General features: G+C 49.3%; 1 protein-coding gene across 2 annotated transcripts in view; it reads left to right on the plus strand.

Annotated features, from left to right (window-relative positions):
* Positions 1 to 27,065, plus strand: part of VPS35L (VPS35 endosomal protein sorting factor like) — a 1,734,364-nt gene that overhangs the window by 1,700,979 nt on the left and 6,320 nt on the right. For both annotated transcript variants that reach the window (XM_069647157.1, XM_069647156.1), the window contains exon 30: positions 3,767 to 3,913. In XM_069647157.1, coding sequence (XP_069503258.1) covers positions 3,767 to 3,913 — 147 coding nt within the window. The remainder of the gene's footprint in view (positions 1 to 3,766; positions 3,914 to 27,065) is intronic.

Genomic DNA, 27,065 nt, shown 5'->3' on the forward strand with positions numbered 1-27,065 from the left:
CTTCATCAAGCCAATGCGGATGCCATGCTGGCAGCCGTTAACCAGAGGCTCTGGTGGGAAATTGCGGATTTCCTCCCAGAGCTTCCGGCGCAGAGCCAATCACGATTCAAGGCGGGATTGGCAGAGGCCAAGATTGTGGCGCAGGACATCATGGAGTCCACCGTGGCCCACATTGCCACCTCTGGCCGTGCCATCTGCATTGTCATGGACATGAGAAGAAATGCCTTGCTCCGTGCTGCGAAATTCAACCTGGATGTCCAGGAACGCATCTTAGATCTTCCGTTCGAAGGGGGTGACCTCGTCCACTACACAACGGACGAGGGGCTGGGCTAAAAGAAAAACAGCTCACAAACGGCCAAGTCTTTATCCATTCTTACAAAGACCACGCCCAAAATGTACACCCAGTCACAGCAGCGCTCTGAAAAGGGCGTACGTACAGAGGGTTCCGCGGCTTCCAAGAGGGGAGGTCCAGGCAGCCTGACCGTTCGCCGACCCAGCATCGGCGCAAACAACAAAAAGGGGCTGGGGGATAAGGGATTTTTCCAGTCCCCCTCCTCCGCAACAGCCTCAGAGGGAAAGAAGGCATGACACGCCCCTCCAGGTCCACGTGTCTCCAGTGGGGGGCAGGCTTGCTCTGCATGCACATTTCTGGTGCCAGAACTTTGCGGACCCCTGGATCCTCTTGGTTGTTTCCACAGGGTACCACCTCCCTATCCCAGCCTCTCCTCTCTCTTCCCCTTCACTCCGACAAGTTGGGACAGCAACTCTTTTGGCTATCAGATGCACTACAAGGTGCTTCCTTTCGGCTTCAACTCGGCCCCCAGAGAGAGAGGGAGAGAGAGGGAGAGAGAGGGAGAGAGAGGGAGAGAGAGGGAGAGAGAGGGAGAGAGAGGGAGAGAGAGAGAGGGAGAGAGAGAGAGGGAGAGGGAGAGAGAGAGAGACCGACCCACACTATGGACAACCACTGCGTCCATGACACCTGGACCTAACAGGAACAGAAGGCCATTTGGCTGGCGCTCCGAGCCTTCCTTCCGTTATCAAGGGCAAGGTCGTCCTCATTCAGGCAGACAACTCGACCAGCATGTTCTATGTCAACAAACAGGTAGGTACCAGATTCCCCCGGCCCACTGTGCAGGCTAGCAGTTAGCATGTGGGAATGGGTCCTCGAGAACAACATCTACCTCACGGCCGTCCACCTGCCGGGGGAATCCAACCTGGAGGCAGACAGGCTGAGCAGACTGGGAGCAGACAACTATTAGTGGCAGTTGAACAACCTATTACTGCAGGAGATCTTTTACAAATGGGGACACCCTCAGGTGGACCTCTTTGCCTCCTGGCGCATCAAGAAGTGCCAACTGTTTGTCTCCTGGCAAGGTCAAGGCCCGGGCTCCCTGGGTGATGACTTCCTGATCCGGTGGGACGGAATGACAGCATACACCTTTCCGCCCACACCGCTGATTCACGGGGTGATATCCAAGATCAATGAGTCTCGCCACCTCAGCATCATTCTAATAGCTCCATGGTGGCCAGCCAGGCCATGGTTCTCGCAGCTGCTCAGCCTCTCGGAGAGACCTCCTATTCGCCTTCTGACGGACCCAGCACATCTTCTGGTGCAACAGGGGGCAGAGTCAATACACACCGCACCAGGGAAACTAGCCCTCACAGCATGGTTCCTGAACAGGTCATGTTAGGACATCTCTGCATCTCTCAGGCTAATCTAGAGATCATACAGGGTGCCAGGAGCAAATCTACCAGTGCCCAGTATAAGAGCAAGTGGACCAGGTTCTGCCACTGGGCAGACTGTAAGGGTATCAACCCCCTGGCATGTACCCTGGACAACGTGCTCTCCTTTTCGGCGCATCTCACCCATTCAGGCGTGCAGGTAGACACTTGCTGCACCTACCTGGCAGCCATTAGAGCTTACAGAAACTCGGAGGAGATCTTTTTATTTATTTATTTTTTTTATTTATATTGTGCCGGTAGCTCGCAAGCCTCAGGCGCAGAAACATGGACACGTGTACAAACAAAGAATTGAGGCATAGACACGGGATAGGACATACGGGTGTGGAGTGATGACTGAGGGGGGGGTCAGGTTATTTAAAGATGTGGGTTTTCACAAGTTTGCAGAAACGTAGATAATTTCCTTCCATTCTTATGTGTGCAGGGCGGGTGTTCCACAGGCCAGCCACCAGGACAGGGAAAGATTTCCCTGAACCAGATTTGCGTTTGTATGGTGCAACTGCGATTTTGCCTTGGTCTGAGGATCTGAGCGTTCTACCCGATTCCAACCCGATTGTCAAGAAACATTTGATGGGACTCTCCAGGCTCTACCTGCCCATCCATAGGTCGCACCCTGTGTGGGACCTCAACATAGTTTTGGGTGCCTTGGCGCACAAACCATTTGAACCAATGGTGTCTGCGGACATCAGGCTAGTCACCATTAAGACGGCCTTGTTAGTCGGCCTCACCTTGGCTCGCAGAATCAGCGAAATCCAGACGCTGGTCGCCTCAGAGCCATACACTACGTTTCACAAGGACAAGGTAGTCCTACGGACGCACCCAGCATTCCTACCTAAGGTGCCTTCCGCATTCCATCTGAACGAAGAAATAGTTCTGCCTATGTTTTTTGCTGATCCCAAAGACGCGCCTTGATGTCAGGCGTGCCCTGAAATTCTGCTTGGACATGACCAAGGGCTTCCGCAAGTCAGGCGCTTTTTCTGTCACATTCGGCAGATCAAGACCGGGGGTATCAGGCCTCCAAGGCCTCCATAGCCCGTTGGATGGTTTCTGCCATCAAAGAAGCTTACGAGGGACAGCATAAGCCTCTGCCGGCCAACATGCACGCCCATGCGGTCCGATCCAAGTCAACCGCCATCGCTTTACAGCGACATGTCCCCTGAAAGGCCATAAGCAGGGCGGCTACATGGACCTCCCCTTCGGCTATCTGCAAGCACTATTGTTTGGATGCCGTCTCTAGATCAGACACGGCCTTCGGACAGGCGGTTCTTAGGAACCTGTTTGCTTAAGGAGGGTCTCCTCTCCACCCTGGGGCTACACTCAGTTGTAATCGCCCATGCAGTATGGAGGAAAGGGGACGGGACGTAAGAGTAATTATAAGTTACTCACCGTATTGACTAACATATTCTTAGTCTTTAGTCCCCTTTCCTCCATATGTCCCACCAACCACACCCACTAATAAAACTGGTGTCATTAGGCAATGTTAAATCTATTGTCGACGCGTCTATGGGGACGGAGGTGTCGCGCCAGAGGGCGGAGTCAGGGCAGCGCATGCTCCCAGGGCTGCACCCCGGCGCACCTCTAAATTGAAAGGGGAGGAAGGTTTTTTCTGGTGAAAAAGGTTCCGTCTCCCGTGCCTTGGGAGGGCATCCCATGCAGTAGGGAGGAAAGGGACTAAGGACTAAGAGTACGTTAGTCACTACGGTGAGTAACTTATAATTTATTGGCTATACTGGAAAGGGTTGATGGGAGTTGCTGTCTAAAACATCGGGAGAGTCAATGGTTTCAGACCCCTACCTCAGTGTATGATTAAATGCAGAATTTATTGTTGCTTAACTTACATTGATTTTGTATGGTTTGTATATGGAACATCTTAAATGATCAAATGCATAATTTACTGTTAAACGTACATTGATGTTGTGTGGTCAGTATATGGAACAGCAGCTGATCTAATAAACTTCATTGGATTTTAAATGTGTAACATGCTACCTCTGCATTGAGCAATAATTACTTTGTTTTTCTGTTGTAGACCTTGAAGCGCCAGGGCTTTCTGGCTTTGTCTTTCTTCAATAGTGTTTTAGCTCATGGAGACTTACGGAACAATAAACTGAACCAGCTTTCTGTCAACCTCTGGAGCCTTTCCCAGAAAAATGGGTTTGCGGACACCAAAACAATGGTAAGGGTAAAAGGAGCTAACGGTATCAACCAAGGTTTTATGGAAAGCAAGAAGTACCATTAGTGCATAATCTGAAAATACAATACAATGCCTTAAGGAAAAGTGAATAGTTCTACGCATAGTGCACACTTCTCAGATTAGGAGGAGCTGCCACTCGGACACTGGTTTTCTACTCGTCTGGGCTGACTCATACCACAAATGTGGGTAATGATGATGTAAATAAGTAACACTTCTTACCAAGCCCTCTGAAACTGGAATTTCAGTTATTCAGCACTATATAAAACATCAAATATTTAATATAATAATAATAATATTAATAAAGTGATGCAGCCAAAATGAAGAACCAATAACATGGAACATGGCATTTATTGGTTATTACATCTTGCTCTATTGTGCTATTAGAACATCCCATAGACTGTTATAACTAAAATAATTCCTACTGAAAGGGGAGTAGGTAGGTGCTCGCAAAATCTGTGCCTGAACCGACATATTTCCTTTTCTTTGCCACATTCTAGTCCTCTTTCAATGGATTGCTTTTTTTCCGCAGATTCCTCATCTTGATAGATATCCCCATCCAGCTCTGCTGCTCTGAAACCTTTTCAACAGGGGGCGCGTAGTGGACCTCGATTCGGCCATCAATCCGTCTTGCTCAGCGCTCGATCGTCTGCTCCGTGTGTGACGTCAGGCGTCATATACATAGCACGTCACTACGCCCTATGCTTCAGTTCCTTTTTTCTGTGCACTTGCACGCTGCAACATGACTTTTGAGTCTTCACTCACCATTTTTGACAAACAATGTGTCTATTTTCTTCAGAAAACCTCAACCGCAATGTCTACTCACCGATTTCAGTCTTCAAAAGATGCACTGATTGCCAGGCCAAAATGTCAGTGACGGACCCCTATACATTTTTCTGTGGTGCTTGGTGCCTGTGTGTCGTGCTCAGAAATGCAGTCAAAATCCCAATGTGAGAGAGCTGCGAAACTTGCTTTGGGCTGACCCCCCTCTAAATCGCTGGGACGGTCACTCATCCGGTCTTCCAAGGCAGAGATGGAGAAGCCCACCCCTGAAAAAAGGGGGAAGGAAAAGCGTTGCCAAGAAACTAAGAAGCGGTCACACTTTGCAAGACATTCTTCTTCGTCTTCCTCGCGAAAGAAGCAGCAGTGTCTTCGAGACAAGTCTAGCTCGTCATCAGAAAGAGGTAAGCCCTCGGCTGGGCCGACCACTCGGGAAGAGTGGGAAAGTTTGAAGACCAAAATGCTTGCAATGTTTAAGAATCAAGCTGCTGTAGTTGCGGTTCCCCACCCGACCAGCAAGCTTTGGCATTAAAAGTGGGCATCACTGCTCTTGACCCCACGCTAGCCATTCCATCGACGCCATCACGCTCGGCGCCACAAAGGCACGTAAAAACCATCGGCGTGTCCATCATAAGGCTGAGGTTCACGACTTCCATTTGTCATTGAAGCCTTCCTCTGCACCGAAAACCCTTCAATCGCCGGAGAAAGCCGCCCCTTTGGCACCGCCAGCCGTCCTATCGGCGTCAATAGCAATCCTAATTCAGGGCCCTGGTTGAAAGGGCGGTAGACACTCTTGGTTTAAAATCTTCTGCTGCACCCCTTCAAAGGTACAAACTCTCAGACATTCTGGACGAAGGTCCTGCAGTTGAGCATAATATGTCATTTAACTCAGCTATAGCAGACCCCTTAGCCTCCTTATGGCAACATCTTTGCACGATCCCCCCGAACCTCGGTAAACTCCAATTTCACAGGGAAGTATAGGCTGGCAATGGTAGACCCTTCTTTACTCGCTACACACCCTTCTCCAGAAGGGCTTGCCATGCAAGCTGTCACAGTTACCACCAGACCTGCGACATCCACATCCAATCTGCCCCCGGATAGGGAAGGGAAAAGGTTGTACGCAATGGCCCAGAAGCTTTTTACTTCCGGCAGCATGGCGCTCAAAGCCACCAATATAGCCTGCGAATTTGCAAAATACTACTTTGGCTTGTTGAAATCTGTGGAGCATGCGGCTGAGTACGTCCCCGAAGGTGCAATGCGCATGGAAATTTACAGATGTGGAGGATGGGAAGGAGGTAACCAAGCATTTGTTGCAGATGGACCTGGATGTGGCGGACTGCATTGGCAGTTCAATGGGGTCAGGAGTAGTGATGAGACAGGCCTACCTAAAAACCTCTGGCTTCTCCCCAAATGTTCAGAACAGGTTACTGGATATGCCTTTTGAGGGAGATTTGTTTTTTGGAAAAAAGCTTGGAAAAATGTAAAGTGTCTAAAATAGCCGCTAAATCGCTGGGCCTAGCTGCGCAGCCGGCCAAGCCTACCTTCAGCTTAGCTTCAAGAGGCAGGGCCTACAGACGGTATGTATTGTATGGCAGGAAGTCACAGTTCCCGCAGGCCAGGCAGGGGCAGAGGCGTTTCTTGCAACTCACAAGGGGCAGAGGGGTTTCTAGAGGCCAGCAAGCAGCGGCAGGGTGGCTCTGCTATCTAAGCCACTTTGATTTCCCCTCCTGCGACCTACTGGTTGGTGGACGGTTGGCAGAACATTGGCCCCAGTGGCAGGAGATGACCTCCGATGCCTGAGTCCTGCAGAAAATGTGGTGGGGTTATTGTATGCCCTTTTTAAAAAAGCCACCAGACAGACCCCCACCGCCTACAATCTAACCGGGACAGGAGGTCTAGGAAGAACAGAGAGCCCTGTTGTCGAAGGGTGCCATGGAAGAGGTACCTCCCGATCAGAGAGGGTCGGGCTGGTATTCACAGTATGTCTTGGTACCCAAGAAAGGAGGTCTCTGTCCCATTCTGGACCTCTGGGCCCTAAACAAGTTTCTGAGGAAAGACAAATTCAGAATGTGACGTTGAGAGAAATTCTCCATGCACTCGAACTTCAAGACTGGCAGGTGTCAATAGAACTACAGGACGCTTATTTCTATGTGCCGATACATCAAAAGCACAGGAAGTTCCCAAGGTTCCTCATAGGGGACAAGTACTATCAGTTCAATGTGCTTCCCTTTGGGTTGACCTCCGCTCCAATGGTTGTCACCAAACTCATGGCGGTAGTCGCGGCTCACCTCAGGAGATCTGGGGTCCATGTATTTCCTTACCTGGACGACTGGCTGATCCTGGGGAAGTCAGCAGGGCAGGTTTTGTCTGGTCTAGAGCACACCTCCCTACTACTGCACCAGCTGGGCTTCTCCCTGAACTTGAAGTCCCATGTGACACCAGTCCAACGGCTCCAGTTCATCGGAGCAGTCTTGATGCTTTCCCTCCTGTAAGGGTGGCAGGGTATCACAAGTATACACTGACACAAGAGTTGCAAGTTTCAAAACCTTTATTGTTAGATTTAAGGGGATTGGAAAAATTCTTGTCTGGCCCTATAGCTAAGATGGGAGTAATCTCGACCATTTTATTCAAACAATAAATGCCTATACTAACAAAAACCCTATGCCTGCCCTCACTCTAATACAAACTAATGTGACATAGGAATATATGTATCTAAAAAAGGAAAGATCAGTGGTGAAACGAAATATCAAAATGACAATATAAATCAGTATTCTCATCTCCACGTTGTATAGCATAGGGTTAGATGGAAAACTTGATAGATGAACAGACATTGGCTTGCAAAGACAGTTAGGCAGCTGGCTCTGCCCTCCAGAGCGTTCTTAGCCGTTTAAGTCTGAGTCACAGGTTCAAAGGTTTAACCTCTCGGGTTCCCATCACCCAAGTGCAGGTCACCCTTCTAGCTTCTACACAGTTTCAACAAGACGTTTCTAAGTATGGTATTTGGTCGCAGTTTACTATAGGTTCCCCTCAATCGGGCTCAAACCTTTTTTCCTTGGTGGGGTTCCCTTCCCCAAGCTTTCTTCACGTTACACACTATAGGTTACCCTCAATCGGGCTCAAACCTCTTTTCGTATTTTGATTTCGGTTTCGAAGACTTATGAAACTGGGAGGATTTTTGCTCCCACCTCCACATGACCACTACAACCCTCCTTTCTTTCTTTACTTCCACTTTACATATTTTCGTTCAGTTCCAATGTCTCTTGGAAAATGTACTTGCTCCCTATGACTTGCTTTCATATCAATTGCTTCTAGATCAAGTCTTTCAAGCTTTTCTTTCATGCGGTTTTGTGGTTTCTTTCTCACGATTCACTCTGCCTCTGCAGCTTTAAAACCGTCCACAGAGACTTTTGATTGGCAATCTCACATCGCTGGTACACACTGCTACTTTGTATTTAATATTCACAGTTCTTAACAATGGATAAACTTTCTCTCGCAGCTTATAGACACTTGCGTAACCTTCATCCCTCGGATACTCTCTCAAGCATTTCAATTAAACACAGACCAGGCTTTCAAATGGATTGTTCCTACAACGTATTCCACATCTTTAACCTGTAATGTCCACAGCTGGACTGCTTTGGAAATTTTTCAGCAGAGGGCGTACTGCGTCGATGGTGTCGGTCCATGTCCCTCGAAGGCCTCCGTCGAGGGTGACTTCATCGGATGTTATAAGTAGCACGCACAGTGCCCGTAGCCTTAGTTCCATTTTTTCCACAAACGTGTTTGCTTCGAGAACTCAACGCGCCTCGTGTTATTAACTTCGATAATGTCTTCTTCTTCTACTCCGCCGAACCCGCAGTCTGGCTTTAAAAAGTGTCGGGACTGTAAGTCCAAAATGTCCATCACGGACCCACACCATATCTGCTTGTGGTGTCTGGGTGAGAGCCACATCACAGACGACTGCTGGAAGTGCCAGTCGTTGACTGCCAAGGCCTTGTGGGAGCGTAAGGTGAAATTGCAGGTACGTCAGGTGTCCAAACCCCGTAAATCCAAAAAGACTACCGGTCTTTCCACCGACGACTCGAGGGGTGACTCATTATAAATAGAGATCCGGATGGTACCAGGAAATTGCTTCCAGATGGATTTCTAGGACATCTGGGCTGAAGGTAACTTGCTCAATACGGAACTTTGTCATTACCATTTACTGCATTCAATTGTGGATAGTATTCAAGAGATGTAAAAAAGATGAGAACATTAGGGGGTGTGAATGCCCCTGGGGTTCCCCGACAGAGCTTCCACTAGATCAATAGGATCTCACTTAAACTTCATTGCAGCTTGCATGTGAAAGAAATATATGTATACCGGACCAAGGCCAAAAAAAGTTTTTAGAAATGTTTCTCCTAGGTTGGATGTGGATACTGCCACCATATATGATGGAAAAGGCGATCTCACCAGACCCACTAAAATTGTAGTTCCTCATGAAGATGACTAAAGCCAGCACTTCATTGAAACTGGTCACCCACCTGGAAGGACGATATCCCTGAAGACATACGGGATACGGAACAAAATTTCTAGTGGAGAGTATATTCTCTCCTTCACCTTCAAATTTAATTTCAAATCTAATTTTAACTTTAATTGGTTTACCTCGCTACTTCCAACTGGGCGTTTAAGAAAGTAGAAAAATAATTAAAATTAGAGTACCTAACCTATATGTCATAGGAGGTCCCATGTAATACAACCCTTTGGTACACCATTATGTTGATATCTTTTATATGTTGATTGATAGTAATTAGCTTGCTTAGATCTTTTTACTGCTGGGCTGAACCATACACCACTACTCAGTCTTCATACCGTGTACACACTTCCAGGAAGGTGAATAAAACAATTACATGGCCACTGTGCCTTAAGGAAATACTTCCTCCACGAAATTTTCACGGAAGCAAAATAGACTTGGTTCAGCTCCTTTTAACTAATGAGAGGTACTCTAAACTGTATACATTGTAGATACAGGGACAGCTATCTTCTCTCCTCTCCTATTAGATAGGTGGCTCACCACCTCTAACCTAGGGACAGAAACACTGCACAGGGAAAGGGTGTTCTTCCGCCTAGGGACTCTGGTAGCATACACATTAATTGTAAGAAGAAGCAACACTCTAAAGAACAGTGTTTCTCCTATAAAGTGTTTGTGTGTGAAATAACATATACTGTAACTAACACCCAAGGCCACTCTTTATCCTCAGTCAGGTGCCCTGATTGTTTGTACGAGTGGACTTTCAACCTTCTTTGTGTTCCCGCCAATCCCTGTAATCCCTCTGGTCGTCAGGAGACTGTCTGTTCGGAACCATGCTGATCCTGATCTCCCCAGACTTGGCCCGGAGAACGTGGTATCTAAAGTTGCTGGACATGCCCATCTGTCCTTCCTGGTGCCTTTTGAGGAGAGTCGATTTTCTCTTCCAGTTAGAGGGGTGGGTTCCCCACCCGAACATCAGCAGCTTGAACCTTCATACTTGGCTACTGAGAGGCTAGACAATGTCCTCAATGTGCTTCTTTCAGCTCGGAGACCTGCATCAAAATTCATTTAGGCTTGCAGGTGGTGTGAATTTTCTATTTGGTGCCAGGAGAGGGATCTGGATCCTTTATGCTATGCTCTGTCCCCTGTGTTGGATTTTCTGCTTTCCTTGGCCAAGTGGTCCTGCAGATTGGCATTGTGAAGAGTTACCTGGAAGCTATTTCTGTGTTCAAGAGATCCACAGAACAGGACTAGTTTTTCACAGTGCCCACTGTTATGCAGTTCTTGTGGGGATTGTTTAACCAGTTTCCTCCCCGCCACTTTGTGGTTCTGGCATGGGATTTTAATTTAGTTTTAACATTTCTCATCAGTGCTGCGTTTCAGCTCCTTCATTACTGTTCTATTAGATTGCTCACCCTTAAGTGAATTTCCTGGTTACCAACACTTCCGCGAGACTGGTGAGTGAGCGCCAGGCTTTGTCGGTTTTACCTCCCTATCTCTTTTTTTCCTAAGAGAATGTTACTTTGAGACACTCCTTTCTGCCGAAGGTGGTCTCAGGTTTCCAAGTCTCTCAGAAGAGCCATCTTTCTGTGTTCTTCCCTCCACCTCACCTTTCCATGTGTGAGGCAGGCATGGTATCACAAGTAAGGATACACTTTTCTCAACCCCTTTGTTAAGTTTGACTGGGGTTAGAGACTTCCTAGCTGGCCCTAATTCTATAATGGGAGTAGTCTTGACCATAAAAGTAAAACAAAATGGTCCAAGTCAGTCAGTCAAACAAAGGAAATAGTCTGTGTCAGAAACCTATACTTGCCCTCAAGTTTCACAATAACTAAGTGTGGGAAAATGTATGAAAATAAAGAGTGTATCAAAAGAATGTCAGAATGGCAATAAATGTCGCTCACCACTTCCTTCTCCAAGTTTAGTTCATTGGGGTTCTTACAAAGTTCCTTCAAGCTGGTTGTTATGCACAGTTCAAAGATTTCCCATAAATCGGTTAAGCTTCCCTCGCCTATTTCAAAGTCAGATCAATATGCATCACAGTTCTGTCAGACTTCTCTCACCCGGCTTCACTATTCTCAAACAACAGATATTTCACAAAGTTCCTGCTTAGTTTGTTTTTCACAGGCTGCCCTTGCCTTTCTTCAAACACTTAGACATAGCTGAAACCCTTTCCAGCTAAACATCTCCACTTCACAGAGCTCTGGGAGAACTCCCTTCCCTAATTGTTGTACTTCTCTTTGTTATGTTATGTTATGTTATGTTGCTTGGCATTTATATAGCGCCTCATATATCATTGGTATGACCTCAAAACGCCCTCAGGAACCGTAGTTCAAGTCAGTAGAGAGAGATAGTGTTGTATGGTACATGGGTGCACCGGATATGTGTCCAGCTGGTGAAGTAGTTGGATGAAAGCTGCTTTCTAGAGATAGGTGTTGTGCTGAGGATGTTGGTTGGATGTGTGCAGTCTGGTGGGTGGACACTCAGACTGTGTTCTGGCTGTGTTAGGCCTGAGGAACGCCTATGTGAACAGCTAGGCTGGAATGTGCTCAGCTAGCTGCATTTTATAAGGGTGATGAAGTGTTTAAGGGGTAGTATTCGGAAGTGAACAGCCAGGCGAATTAACAGGGATAGCGTAAAGTAGAGAGTAAGCGTAATGATGTGATATGGTGGTTATCTGTAGAAGTGCCTGAGACAGGGACGTGGACAACATATATGGCAACCATTCTTTCCACTCTGTCCAGTTCCGTTCACTCTGTCCAGTTGCGTTCACTCTGTCCAGTTCCATCCACTTAGTCTACTTCCATCCACTCTGTTCAGTTCTGTCTCTTCCAGCCAGTTGTATCTACTCTGCCCAGTTTCATCCATGTATCTGATTCTATTCACTCAATGCATTAGGTTGTTCAGTCTACTCCATTTGTTCCGTTTGTTTCATCCAGTTCTATCCAGTATCACATATTTCTCTCCAGTTTTCCAATTTCATCCTTTTCCATTCAGGTCCTCCAATTTGATCCTCTCAGTCCGCTCCGTCATTCTGTCCACTACATTACATCTGCTCCATCTGATCCATCCTTTTCCCTGTTTTGTAAGCTCCGTCTGTTCCATTAGTTCCATCCGTTCCATCCACTCTGTCCGTTCCATCCACTACGTCCGTTCCAACTGTTCCATCCGTTCTATCTGCTCCATCCGCTCCAGGTTTCATCCGTTCCATCCACACCATTAGTTCCATCTGTTCAATCCGTCCATCCGTTCCAACCACTCCATCTGTTCCAGCCACTCCATCTGTTCCAGCCACTCCATCTGTTCCAGCCACTCCATCCGTTCCAGCCACTCCATCCGTTGCATCATCTCCATCCGTTCCATCCACTGCATCCGTTCCAGCTGTTCCAGCCGCTCCAGGTTTCATCCGTTCCATCCACTCCATCCGTTCCAGCCACTCCATCTGTTTCATCCACCGTATCCACTCCATCCGCTCCAGGTTTCATCCGCTCAATCCACTCCATCCGCTCCAGGTTTCATCCGTTCCATCCATTCCAGCCACTCCATCCATTTCATCCACATCATCCATTCTGTCTTTTCCGTCCGCTCTATCCACTCTACGCTCCATCCACTCCATCCGTCCCATCCACTCCATCCGTTCCATCCACTCCATCCGTTCTATCCATCCCGTCCACTCCATCCGTTCCATCCATCCTGTCCACTCCATCCGTTCCATCCACTCCATCTGTTCGATCACACCATCCGTTTCATCCATTCTGTCCGTTCCATGCTTTTCATCTACTCCATCCGCTCATCCGTTCCATCCACTCCATCTGTTCCATTCACCCCATCTGTTCCATTCACCCCATCTGTTCCATTCACCCCATCTGTTCCATTCACTCATCCGTTCCATTCACTCATCCGTTCCATTCACTCCAAGCGTTCCATCAACTCCTTGCGTTCCATCCACTCCATGTGTTACATCCAATCCATCCACTCTGTCCGTTCCATCCACTCCATTCATTTCATTAATTTCATCCATTCCATCCTTTTCGTCCTATCCTGTGGGTAGGATAGGAGGTTCTCAATACCAGGTAGAACCGTTTAATTGTGTGTTTTGACGTTGGGTTGCTGGGGGATTCAGACACGTTTAGGGTGGTCAGTGGAGTTATGGGAAGAGCCATGTTTTTAGGAATTTGCGGAAAGACAAATAGTCTTCAGTGTGTCGGATGTGAGGTGGAAGTGAGTTCTATAGAGTGGGGGCCAAGGCTGAGAACGAGGATCCTCCAATCCTGACCGAGTTGGTAGTTGCAATCACTAAAAGGAGGGCGGAGCTTGATCTTAGGGTGCGCAGTGGGAGGTAAGATTTTAGCTTGTTTTGCAGGTATAGTGGGCCGATCTTGTGCACTGCACAGGGAGTGATGCATAGGGTTTTGAAGGTGGCCCTTCGTCCAACTGGGAGCCAGTGGAGCGTTCTGAGAGCTGGAGAGGTGTGGTCTCTTGGGCCCAGTGCTAGTAGCATTTGGGCAGCAGCGTTTTGCACTCTTTGCAATTTAATAAGGTGCTATGTCCAGACTCTGAGGTAAAGGGAGTTTGCATAGTCCAGTCTTGACATTACAATAGACATAACAGCATCAAGTCTATTAGGAAAGGAGAGGTAGGGAAAATGGATCTGAGAATTTTGAGATGGTAATGACAAGACTTAGATACGTTGTCGTTTTGTCGTGGGAGGGTTAGGTCAGAGTCCAGAGTGCATCCAAGGTTTTTTACTGTGGCAGCAGGGGTGGGTGGTTGGCCCATGGATGGGGGCCAAGGTAGAGGGCTGGGGAGAAGCTCAGTGTTGCCGCACAACATGATTTCGGTTTTAGTGGGGTTTAGGAGGAGGTGGTTTGAAGTCATCCAACGGTCGATGTCGAGAAGGCAGGCTGCGAGGTCGGGCTGAGAGTTGGAGTTTGAGTTGTGGAGTTTCAGGATGAATTGTGTACCGTAAGCGTAGTTGTAGCACAGGATATTGTGCAGGCAGATGATTCCAGGGGGTGAACATATAAAGGTTTATTAGGAGGGCTGATAGGAATGCTCCTTGTTGTACTCCAGTGTTGACTTGGTGAGCGGCCGAGGCAAAGGTGGAGAGGAGGATGATTTGTTTCCTGTTGTTGAGGAAGGAGGCGATCCATTTGAGAGCGGTTCCACAGATTCCTAGGGAGTGGAGGCGGTGAAGTCGGATTGAGTGGTTAATTGTGTCGAACGTGGCAGAGAGGTCTAGAAGGATTAGTGCAGCGCATCCTGCAGAGTCAGCGGTGATTTTAAGATCGTCCCAGATTGAGGCTAGAGTGGTTTCAGTTCCGTGTCGCAGTCTGATGCCTGATTGGACGGGGTCCAGGAGGTTGTTGGATTCGACAAAAGCGTTTAGTTGGGAGTATGCGGTTCGAGCAATGAGTTTTGCAAGGAATGTGGTGTTTGAGATGGGGCGGTAGTTTTTCGGGTTGAGGGATTTTTTTTTAGAAGAGGTTTGACATGTGCGATTTTGAAGGCATGGAGAAAGATTCCAGAGTTCAGGGAGTCGTTTAGGATGGTTCTTGCATACTCTCCTGCACAGGTGGATGCAAATATTTCTTTGAGGACTGAGGCGGGGAAGGGATCGAGGGGGGAGCCAGAGGGTTTTCGAGGAGAGAGAAGGTCAAGAAATGTGTCCCTGGAGATTGGTTTGAAGGAGTCAAAGGTGTGTGGAGTTGTTGTTGTGGTGGCAGCCGGGGGGGTGGATGATAGGGCGGACGGATATTGTGGCAGAGAGGGGAGGGCCAATTTGTTATTCAGAGAAGTCGTCCTGTTGAGAGCAGTGGTGAAGAAGTGGAGCGAGAGCGAGTCGCAGAGTGATTGAGATGGGGTAGATTGGGCTGAGGTCCAGGTTGGTTTGACAAACTCGGAAATTATTTTGTAGAGTTCCTTGCTAGGGTTTCCACACTTAAGAATACGATTGTTGTAGTGGGCTTTTTTGGCTTTTCGGATTTCAAGTTTATAGTGGTGGTGGTGCAAGGCGAAGGTGGATCTATTCAGACTGGTTGTTCTTTTCTGCCATTTGCGTTCCAGGGATTTATTTAGTTGTGTGGTGGTGGTGCAAGGCGAAGGTGGATCTATTCAGACTGGTTGTTCTGTTCCGTCATTTGCATTCCAGGGATTTATTTAGTTGTTTCACACTCTTCAGCTCAGGAGTAAACCATTTGGGGAAAGGACCGAGGCGTGACGAGGAGCGGCATGAGGGAGTGAGCGGGATTAGTGAGTTATTGAGCCATGAGTCGAAGGAGTCGATGGTTAATGGTTCATCGTGGGGGATGGTTATGTGGGGGTCTTTGAAGAAGGGCTTCGGCTAGGTCAGGGAGGATCTTTAGTTTCTTCCAGCATTTGCGGTGGAGAGGTGTGGCTGGTCAGGGTTGGGTGTTGTTGCAGCGGATCGGATGGAGAAAGTGATGACAAAGTGATCAGACCAGATGAGAGGAGCGGGGGGGCTATATGTATCTGGTCGTGGGAGCTGAAGATGGCATTGAGGGTGTGTCCTTTAGAATGGGTTGGGCCGTACATGTGAAGGGAGAGGTTGAGTGCATCAAGGCAGTCAACCAGTAAGTGGGTAATGGGGTTGGTGGGAATGTCTAGCCAGATATTGAAATCTCCAAGAAGAGTCAGTGAGGGGTGGTTTACTTGCATGGTGGCTATAGAGCCACAAAGGTTGGTTGTGAAATGTCTGGCATAACCAGGCAGTCTGTAGATGTTTAGGAAGCTGTGGAAGAACCTTGGGGGCAGTGAGAGTTTAATGAGAAGGGATTCGCAACAAGGAGTGCATGTCTGGGAGTCGATGAGAGAGACAGAGAAGTGAGATTTGAAAGCGACTGCCACTCCCTCTCCTGTAGAGGGTCTGTTGAGTGGGATGAGGGAGTAATCGGGGGTTGCGGGGAGGCTTCATGGGCAACAGGGGCAAAGTCATCGGAAATCCAGGTTTCTGTGATAAAGACTAGGGCCCTCATTACGACCCTGGCGGAAAGCGACTGACCGGAGCGCCACAGCGTAAATAGCGTTTCCGCCATTGCACGAAGGAGCAAAGTGCGGCCCATTCCGACCCATCGGGCACGAGCACCACGGCATGGCGGAAGTGCAAAGTCCGCGATGGCGGAAATGACCCCAAAACGGCCCACACCGCCGCCGTACGGCGCCCTAGGTGCAATACCGCCACCCCTCTTAGCGGTCACCGCAGTGTGCGCCTACCGGAAAGTACGGTGGCCGGAAATATACGGAAACGGAAGTTAAAACATGGGCCCGGAACGGGAAACATCCCGGCGTACACCTATAAATACAATAAAACCACACAACCACTAAAATCACTACCCTGAAACACACCCCAACCCGTCAACCACCCTAGCGAAACCAAGAAAAATGGGAAAAGTAGCAAAGAAAGCGTGCGACCGCAAGCGGCAGGTCCACTTCTCCCGTGAGGAACTCACCGTGCTAACAGAGACCCTCCAGGAGAATGCTGCCGTCGTCTTCTCCACGCAAATGACCAGAACGGCACTTGCAAACAAGAAGGCCATATGGGCTCTGGTGGCACAGCGGGTAAGTGCGGTGGGGACCGCACCCCGCACCCCACAGCAATGCCGCAAGCGATGGGACGACCTGCGGATACGCGTCCGCAGCATACTCTCTGCCAACCGCAACATTGCCACAGCCACCGGGGGAGGTCCTGAATCACCCATCAAGTTGACCCCCTGGGAAGAAATCTGTGCCTCCACCATCGGAATGGAGAGTATAGAGGGAGTCGGAGGGATGGAGAAAGGAGTGCAGACATCCTAAGATTCAGGTAGGTGGGCCAGATAAAACAATGCCAAATCCACACAGTCCATCCATGTGAAGTACCATGCGTCCACATAGTGCAACAGAAACACATGTCCAGGAGAACGTCCACACACATCGGCCTGCAAGCGCACGTTAAAACCCACAATAAATACATAAATAATTAAAAACCCCTAATACACGCACTACACGTGCAGCAGGCACACCCTAACTGCAGGCTGCCAGACAACTGCACCCTCACTCCACACACAAATCAAAGCACCTCCAAGGCCCCGACCCAAATCACCCTCAGGTACCACCCCAATGCATGTGATACAATGCCATTCCAATTCCCACAGACCCATCAATAACCCTCGCCCTCCTTTACTCCACCACAGGGTCCGATCCAAACGACGAGCTACAGGACACCCCTACCAGCACACCTGCAAAGAGGGCCAAGACCAACGGCCAGAGACCCTCCACCTCAGCTGCACGCATCAAGACACGGCAGCAGCACAAATCAGGTGGCAGCACAGAGGAGGGAACATCAACAGGCACCCCAGCAGCCAGCATGCCCACAACACCACCACCACAGGTCCCCCCAATGGATGCCACAGAAGGCACTGCCTCTGGTGGCAGCAGCACCATAGGTGACACCCCATTGATGGCAGCATGCTCGGACACAGAAAACGGGGATGCCGAAGTCAGATCCATCCATGACCTGTCCCAATCCCCCTGTCTGTTCCATCCCGTACAACATGAGGATACCACGCAGGGGCACCCACCAGACGACGACTGGCCATCCCCCACAAGCCCTGTGGCAAGGCAACATGAGGACAACAGCCCCTCTGTGACACCCCCGCAAATGGCCATGGCCCAGCAGAGGCAACAGTCCCTCGACCAGTTGATCGAACAACAGCAGCAACTGGCCACACTCCTCAAGGACCATGCCGATGAATGTGGGGGCACTAAGGCAGACATAGAAACATCAACTGAGACACTTAGGGCAGAAATGGAGAGAGGTACAGAGACGCTAATGGCACAAATTGAGAGAAGCACCGAGAGCCTGAGGGGGGAACTGCATGCGACGTCCAAAGACGTATGTGCCGAACTTGCCGCAGTGCGCCGTGTGCTCACTGAGCTCTCGCAAACCCTTAGGGACATGCATGGACGTGAGCAGGCAGACACATCATCCGTTGCAAGTTCCGTCCAGGGCAGCCCCCAACGTAGATCTGGGAGGAACCTGCGCTCCACAGGCAGGGGTGCCCCTGATACCCGCAGAGGGGGCATGCAATAGCGACAGCCCACTTACAATGAGCATCTTTGGACACTGGTGTTCGGGGGGGAGGTAGGAGGGTGGAGGGGGTGTGTTGGGCTCACTTGGGTGGCGGGTCGATAGGGTGTTCAACATGATATCACATATGCCATAAAAAGTGCACGATCAACCAATGAGAAGTGTGGACATTGATCTTTGTGTACTAGGCCATCATAGGCGTACAGTCCATATTGTGCATGTCCCAGACACACGCAGTGCCACGAGTCCCGTGTCCATGTATCAGCCACCAGGCGTGAGTGCTAGAAGCATACATCAATGAGATGCTGACGAATGTCACGGGCCTCCGGTGCCTCGCAGACTCCATGAGGTGCTGCCACATCCCCACCCTCATCATGACCATCATCAGGTGCTTGCAGTTCAGCGTCAGGGGGCATGGGCACATTTCTACGTACGCACATGTTGTGTAGCATGACACATGCCATCACCATCTTTGCAACCTTCTCATGGCGGTACAGGAGTGCCCCGCCAGACCTGCTGAGGCAGCGGAAACGGGTCTTCAGTAGGCCGAATGCCTGTTCAATGACTACACGGGTACGTGAGTGGGCATGGTTGTAGTCCTCCTCATGCTGGTCCCGTGGGTTCCGGACTGGTGTGAGGAGCCATCTCTTCAGTGGATATCCAGCATCACCTGTATGTGGACGAGAAACGTATGATGTGGAATGCCATTGATACGTACGCACACACCCCCCCCCTTCCTGGCAGGTCAATGCCAATTCACATACCCCACATCATCATGCATGTAATGAGACTCACCGAGTAGCCAGGATCTGTTCCCTGCGTGTCGCTCCATGTAGCGTGGTATTGTAGAGTTCCTCAAGACCATCGAATCATGGGTTGATCCAGGGAATCGGGCACAACAATGTGTAATGATCCTGTTGGAGTCACACACCATCTGTACATTCAGGGAATGAAATTGTTTTCGGTTGCGGTACTGGGCCTCCATGGCATGTGGGACGACCAATTCAACATGGGTGCAGTCGATGGCACCAATGCAACCCGGTATGCCGGCAAGTGCATGGAATCCCACTTTTGTGTTGGTTATTTCCTGCTCCGAGCGTGGTAGAGAGATGTAGTCGTCTGCGTGCTTCAGGAGGGCATCGAGCACTTGCAATAGTGTCCGTGAGAACAGTGGCTGAGAAATGCCATGCAACTGTCCGACTGTGTGCTGGTAGGTGCCTGTGGACAGGAAGTGGAGTACAGACACCACCTTCAGTAGGGGTGGGATGGCGGTTGGGCTATCTATCATGCTGACAAGGTCAGCCTGTGTCATGTCCACAATGGCGGTTATGGTGTCCCGGTCCAGACGGTAGAGGGTGTGGATCTGCTCATCAGTGAGGTTGAACGGATGTGCTCGGAGGCGTGGGATTGCGGGCTGCCTGCGTGGTGGTAGTGGCTGTGCTGGCAGCCCTTGCTGGCCCTGCCTTGGCCTCCTCCTCCTCCTGCGTCTCCTCCGTGCGGCTTGTTGTAGTTGGTGTTCGTCTTCTTCTTGGAGTCGGAGCGCTTGCAGTGCTATCAGGTCCCCCAGGGCCAACATCGCGAGTCCTGCCGGTAGCATTTCGGTGTGGTTGTGAGAGGAGACTGGATGTGCAATTCATGTGTTTTCAGGCTGTATGGCCTCCACCTGTGGTGATTGATTCCACCTGTGCAAACTGCTCTCCCCTTTGGCCGAGCACGTCCCGCGCACAACGCTGCAATTCGGGGAATTGTATCTTGCTATTGCAATCATGTATTTGTACCCGATGGCCGTGTAAGATTGGTTGATATGTTCATTCTGCTGTGGTCCCATTGTTTCACATACTATCTGTGCAGTCGCGAAATGACTTGTGAGGGGTCAGTGGAACGTAGTACTCGAGTAACGGTGGACCCTCATGCATCACTGCACCGAGGTTCAACGACGGGCGGGGCATCCCATTCGTGGGTGAAGGCAGTTGCCATTTTCACACACAGCCGCACTCGATGGAATAATTAGTGATTTCAAACGGCCACAGATGCCTTTTCGACGTGATGTTGCAAATGAGGAATTCGAGGGGCGGCGCTTTCGGTTTCCAGCTAGCGGCGAGGAGATGCCCACAGGTCTGACTGCAAATGTAACGTTCTATTGTTCTATGTCCTTGAGACAGGGCCCATGGCGAGGGAGCAATGATTGATATGATTAGTTTGGGATGCGCAATAGCTACGTGGGCGATGAGGCCGTCCGTTCCCAAAAACATGTTACTTCACAACACTGGAATTACGGGCTGGGGCACTGTGGATTTAGCAGGCTGCATAACGCACGGACTCAATGGATGTTTCTAATGTTATGTGAGTAATTATTCAGGCATTTTGATCCCGGGATGAGGGAATGATGGATGGATGCATGGGCAGGTGATTTGATACAGAGTTTGCCATGTACAGGGCTTCTTGGGATCTATCCGCCTCCCCTACGCTATGTGATGCAGGGCTGCCATTGTGGGACCATCGTCCATCTGGCCTTGTTGAGCCCTCCCTGTCTCGAGGCGCCCTCAGACACTTGTGTCCATGCACGTTAACATTCCCATCTGATGGAATCTGTTTTGACAGACGCATGCACAGGTACACTCGTTTGTGATGGTGTTTGCACCTCGATATAGATGGTTATGAGTCGCAAGTGGTTTTGGGGTGGTGATGATCCTTTTGGTTGGGCTAGCATGCATATGGCTGTGGATTTCGTGTGATCATTGAAGTGAGTAGTTGGAATGTAGTTCTGATGGCCATTCTGTTCTTTTTCTTTTCTTTTGGTTGACTGTTATCTCCTCCCCTTTTGCCACTGCCATCTGTATGCCACTCCTGCAGATGGATTTTACTCCCGACACCTGCTGCTTCGTGTTAATCAGTGGAGCAGCATTATGATCTTATGGGACGATCGCCAATGGGCCACATGCCCTTACGCAGTACTGGTAGCTCGGAGCAACATTTCGGCCTTTCAGCTGGACTAGTGCCTCCCCATTGGGACGGGCCTGCGGTTCTGTGCGCTTCCATGTTGCCTTTTCGTACGTGATTGTGGCTCTGTGTACCATGGGGGAACAGGGCGACACACAGGTAGTGGCTGGTCATTTCTTGCGGAAGCAGCCCACAATGGTGATTGGTGTTTTGGAGTTCATGGCCTGATGGCTGTATGGGCTTGGTGATTTTGATGTGCATTAAATTTCTATTCGGATTTGGCCCGTGTAGCGTTTTTCTTTGCAAGTGATGTGGCATATGCCAATTTGGGGGGCGATGTATTGTGAGGAAATCTGCATCGGGTTCCGGCTTCGGGGTTTAGTTGCGTGGTACTGTACTGGCCGCGTTTGCCTACGAAGCCCAGTGAGGTCAGGGATGGGGGCTGCCAATATGACAGTTTGAATGTTGTCATGCTCAGGGGCGGGGGATTGGGTTTTGTGTGACAGATGCCGGTCAGCCAGGTGGACTGGTGGAATGATGTGATTTTCGGAATATTGCTGGTCACAGGTGCCTGTGTTTGCGTGCGTTTCTTGGTGGGGGACTGTGGTCATGTCCATTGGGATGGCTTCTGTATTCGTGCCATCTGTGCCCTGCAGCTCCCATTGGCCCCTGTTGTGTTTCTTTTGTTCGTTGGCATGCATGGGTGACTTGTACATTTCAATGGTTGCATTGTGGCTTCATTGCACCTACGGGGAGTTGTACTTTGTGGGCAGGGAGCGGTGTACAGGCACTCAGTGGGGCCGTTTACGGTTGATTCGCGATGCCGTACTTCTCGCCATGGCGGAATGGTACATTACGCCATGCCTGATGGCGTTAGGTGCATGTCCGCTAGGGTCGGAATTGGCGTACCGTTGCACCATGGTGGTGTTTGCGGTTTGGCATGGCGCGCGCGCGTGCTTGGTGCAGTTAGCGTTGGCGTTCACTACGGTGTCGCTAATGGCTTCGTACTTTGCGGTGACGGGTCATAGTCGCACCGAGCGCTATTCGATGGCGGTATTGCATTTCCGCCATCGTTTTTCAATTTCCGCCAGGGTCGTAATGAGGGCCTAGGTCAGGATTGTCAGAGGAGAGGAGGTCGAAGATGCTGTCTGCTTTTAGCTACAGAGAGGGCGTTAAAAAGGATGCATCTTACTTCGGAGTGGGGGTTGTCCTGGAGGTTATAGGGGTGTGGGTGGTGGTATTAGCGGGAGTGGTGGGGTGGGTGGTACGGGTGGGTCGGGGGTAGGAAGGGAGGCGAGGGGGTAGGGTGGTAGTGGGTTCTGGTCGGTGGATGTTACGGATTGGTCAGTGGAGGTTGGGAAGAGTAGGCGGGCGGAGGAGTGTGTGAGCGGTGGGGGGACGCGGTTGGCAGGGTGGGAGCAGATGGGTAGTTGGTCAGAGGGAGGGGAGGGATTTGGGACTGGGAATTTTTGTGTGAATCTCATGGGGCTGGGAATGCCAGGAGTGGTCGGGGAGAAGTCGAGGGAAAGGGGTTGGAAGCAGGGTGAGGGAAGTGGGGAGGGTGGGGATGGAGGGGGTGAAAGATAGTGAGGGTGGGTCTAGGTAGGAGGTGTGAGGAGTAGAGAGAGATAGAAGGGGACCGGGCTTGTTTCCTCCTTTCCAGGGTTTTCAGTGCAGTCGGAGTGTGAGAGAGGGTGAGGGGGGTCAGAGGGTGATGGAGATGAGCCCACTGTTCGTGCCAGGGCGAGAAGTGCAGTTTTTAGGGAGCAGGAGGGGTATGGCGGGGGGATAATGTTAGTTGGTGTTGATGGGACGCTAGGGCAGGGGATGGAGATGGAGAGGGTGGCTCTGTGCTGGCTGGAGGGTGGATCAGTGATGGGATGGGGGTGCGGGCTCTAAGGTAAAGGGGGTAAGAGAGTGGGAGGTATGTTTGCAGGGAAGTGGGAGATAGGGGTGGAAGAAACGGAGGCTTTTGGATGTTTGGAGCGCCATCGGGCACCTCTGGCTTGGGAGTTGGATAGGGGGCGGGGTGGTACGGCGAGGGATACTGTCAAGTTCATGATGGCGGGTGGAGGGTGGTTTGGGAGTGACGGGTTTGTTTGGGACGGGGAAGGAGGGGTTTGAGGGGTGGGTGGTGTGAGGCGTGCCAGAGTGAAGCTCTGATTTTGGATTTAGATGGGTGGGATGGAGCCATGGAGAGTTTGGCCTCACTATCTAGGTGCGAAAGTTCAACACAGTAAGACTTTAAGAAGACGCTCAATGTTGTTTGGCCACACATTCTAGATGCAGAATTCAACACAGTAGACACTACTGGCTCACTATCTAAGCGCAAAATCAAACACAGTGAAACTATTAGCAGAAGCTCAATGTTGTTTGGCTACACTATCTAGATGCAGAATTCAACACAGTAACTTTGGGCACACTTAATATTTTATGGGCTCACTATCTAGATGCTTGGTTCAACACAGTAATATTGTGGGCACACTAACATTCTTTGGGTTCACTATTTCGATGCGAGATTCAGCACAGTAAAACTTGGATACACTCTGTATTGTTTGGGTAAAACCTTGGGCACATCCACTATTTTTGGGCTCACTATCTAGATGCAAAATTCAACACAGTAGAACTTTTGTAGGATGCTCAATGTTGTTTGGCTACACTATCTAGATGTAAAATTCAACACAGTAGAATTTTTGTAGGACGTTCAATGTTGTTTGGCCACACTATTTAGATGCAAAATTCAACACAGTAGAATTTTTGTAGGACGCTCAATGTTGTTTGGCCATACTATCTAGATGCAAGAGAAGATTCACTGCAGTAAAAGTTTGGGGACACTCTGTATTCTTTGGGTTCACTATCTAGATGCAAGATCCAATACACTAGATTTAACACAGTAAAACTTTGGGCACAGTCAGCATTCGTTGGGTCCATGTCTAGATGCAGGATTCAACGTACAAGATTCAATACAGTAAAACTTTGGGCACACTCAATACTCTTTGGGCTCACTATCTAGATGCAAGGTTCAACACAGTAAACTTAGGAAACACTCAATACTCATTGTGCACACTATCTAGATGCAGGGTTCAACACAGTAAAACTTTGGTCACACTCAATACTCTTTGGGCTCACTATCTAGATGCAAGATTTAACGTTCTAGATTCAACACAGTAAAACTTTGGGCACACTCAATACTCTTTGGGATCACTATCTAGATGGAAGATGCGACACACTAGATTCAACACAGTAAAAACTTTGGGCACACTCGGTATTCGTTGGGCATGCTATCTAGATGCAAGGATCAACACAGTAAAACTTTGGGCACACTCAATAGTCTTTGGGCACCCTATCTAGATGCAAGGTTCAACACAGTAAAAACTTTGGGCACACTCAATACTCTTTGGGCTCACTATCTAGATGGAAGATTCAAAGCGCTAGATTCAATACAGTAAAACTTTGGGCACACTCAATACTCTTTGGGCTCACTATCTAGATGGAAGATTCAGTGCACTAGATTCACCACAGTAGAACTTTGGGCACACACAATACTCTTTGGGCACATTAGCTAGATGCAAGGTTCCACACAGTAAAACTTTGGGCACACTCAATACTCTTTGGGCTCACTATCTAGATGGAGGATTCAACACACTAGATTCAACACAAAACAACTATGGGGACACACAATACTCTTTGGGCACATTAGCTAGATGCAAGGTTCCACACAGTAAAACTTTGGGGACACTCCGTATTCTTTGGGCACACTATCTAGATGCAAGGTTTGACACGGTAAACCTTTGGGCACACTCCTTGTTCTTTGGGCACACTATCTAGATGCAAGGTACAACACAGTAAAACTTTGGGCACACTATCTAGATGCAAGGTTCAACATAGTAAAACTTTGGGCACACTCCGTATTCTTTGGGCTCACTATCTAGATGGATGATTCAACGCAGTAGATTCAACACAGTAGAACTTTGGGCACACTATCTAGATGCAGGTTCAACACAGTAAACCTTTGGGCACACTCAATGTTCTTTGGGCACACTATCTAGATGCAAGGTACAACACAGTAAAACTTTGGGCACACTCAGTATTCTTTGGGCACACTTTCTAGATGCACGGTTCAACACAGTAAAACTTTGGGAACACTCAGTATTCTTTGGGCTCACTATCTAGATGGAGGATTCAACGCAGTAGATTCAACACAGTAGAGCTTTGGGCACACTCAGTATTCTTTGGGCACACTATCTAGATGCAGGTTCAACACAGTAAACCTTTGGGCACACACAGTATTCTTTGGGCACACTATCTAGAGGCAAGGTGCAATACAGTAAAACTTTGGGCACACTCGGTATTCTTTGGGCACACTATCTAGATGCAAGGTTCAACACAGTAAAACTTTGGGCACACTCAATACTCTTTGGGCTCACTATCTAGATGGAGGGTTCAACACACTAGATTCAACACAGTAGAACTTTAGGCACACACAGTATTCTTTGGGCACACTATCTAGATGCAGGTTCAACACAGTAAACCTTTGGGCACACACAGTATTCTTTGGGCACACTATCTAGAGGCAAGGTTCAACACAGTAAAACTTTGGGCACACTCAGTATTCTTTGGGCACACTATCTAGATGCAAGGTCCAACACAGTAAAACTTTGGGCACACTCAATACTCTTTGGGCACACTATCTAGATGGAGGATTCAACACACTAGATTCAATACAGTAGAACTCTTTGGGCACACTATCTAGATGCAGGTTCAACACAGTAAAACTTTGGGGACACTCAGTATTTGTTGGGTACACTATCTAGATGCAGGTTCAACACAGTGAGCACTTTGTGCACACTCAGTATTCTTTGGGCACACTATCTAGATACAAGGTTCAACACAGTAAAACTTTGGGCACACTCCGTATTCTTTGGGCACACTAGCTAGATGCAAGGTTCAACACAGTAAAACTTTGGGCACACTGAATAGTTTTTTGGGCACACTATCTAGATTCAAGTTTCAACACAGTAAAACTTTGGGGACACTCAGTATTCGGTGGGCACACTATCTAGATGCCGGTTCAACACAGTAAATCTTTGTACACACTAAATATTCTTTGGGCACACTATCTAGATGCAAGGTTCAACACAATAAAACTTTGGGCACACTCAGTATTCTTTTGGCACACTATCTAGATACAAGTTTCAACACAGTAAAACTTTGGGCACACTGAGTATTTGTTGGGTTCACTGTCTAGATGCAAGGTTCAAAGCGCTAGATTCAATACAGTAAAACTTTTTAATTAAGAGTGGCAGGGTTTTCTGGAGTGAAGTGATTGCTTCAGTCCCCACCTGTGTCACACTTACTTTATTGGTTGGTGCTGGTTGACGGCAGGCTACTGGCTTCTCGCTTCTCCTGCGGACACCTGCTGACACTCTCTGGAGCCGTCTCTGTAGTTGCCGCTCTTTGCCTTGGGCCCTTACCCGCAGGGGCTGCACTGTCAGGGGGCTGTCCTGGGAGGTTCGCTTATGATGGTCTAAACAGTCCAATCAGGGGCAGTGGGCGGGTTCAGGAGGCGGGAGCGGAGCGGGGAAACAAGAAAGTGGGTGCTGGGAAGGGGGGCAGCACAGAGGGTCGGTAGACGACAAAATCTGAAAATACAGGGCCCAAGGGGCTAAGCAGGATGATTGAGGCCTCGCCTGGGTTCGATGGCAAACAGGCCTGCAACACGGTGTGCGGGGCGATACACCTAGCCACGGCCAACACAGTAGCCAATCGGGGGCAGTGGGCGGGTTCAGGAGACGGAGCGGGGAACGAGGAATTGGGTGCCG

Source organism: Ambystoma mexicanum, chromosome 2q, assembly GCF_040938575.1.
Source record: "Ambystoma mexicanum isolate Mex_15411 chromosome 2q, UKY_AmexF1_1, whole genome shotgun sequence".
Taxonomy (NCBI): domain Eukaryota; kingdom Metazoa; phylum Chordata; class Amphibia; order Caudata; family Ambystomatidae; genus Ambystoma; species Ambystoma mexicanum.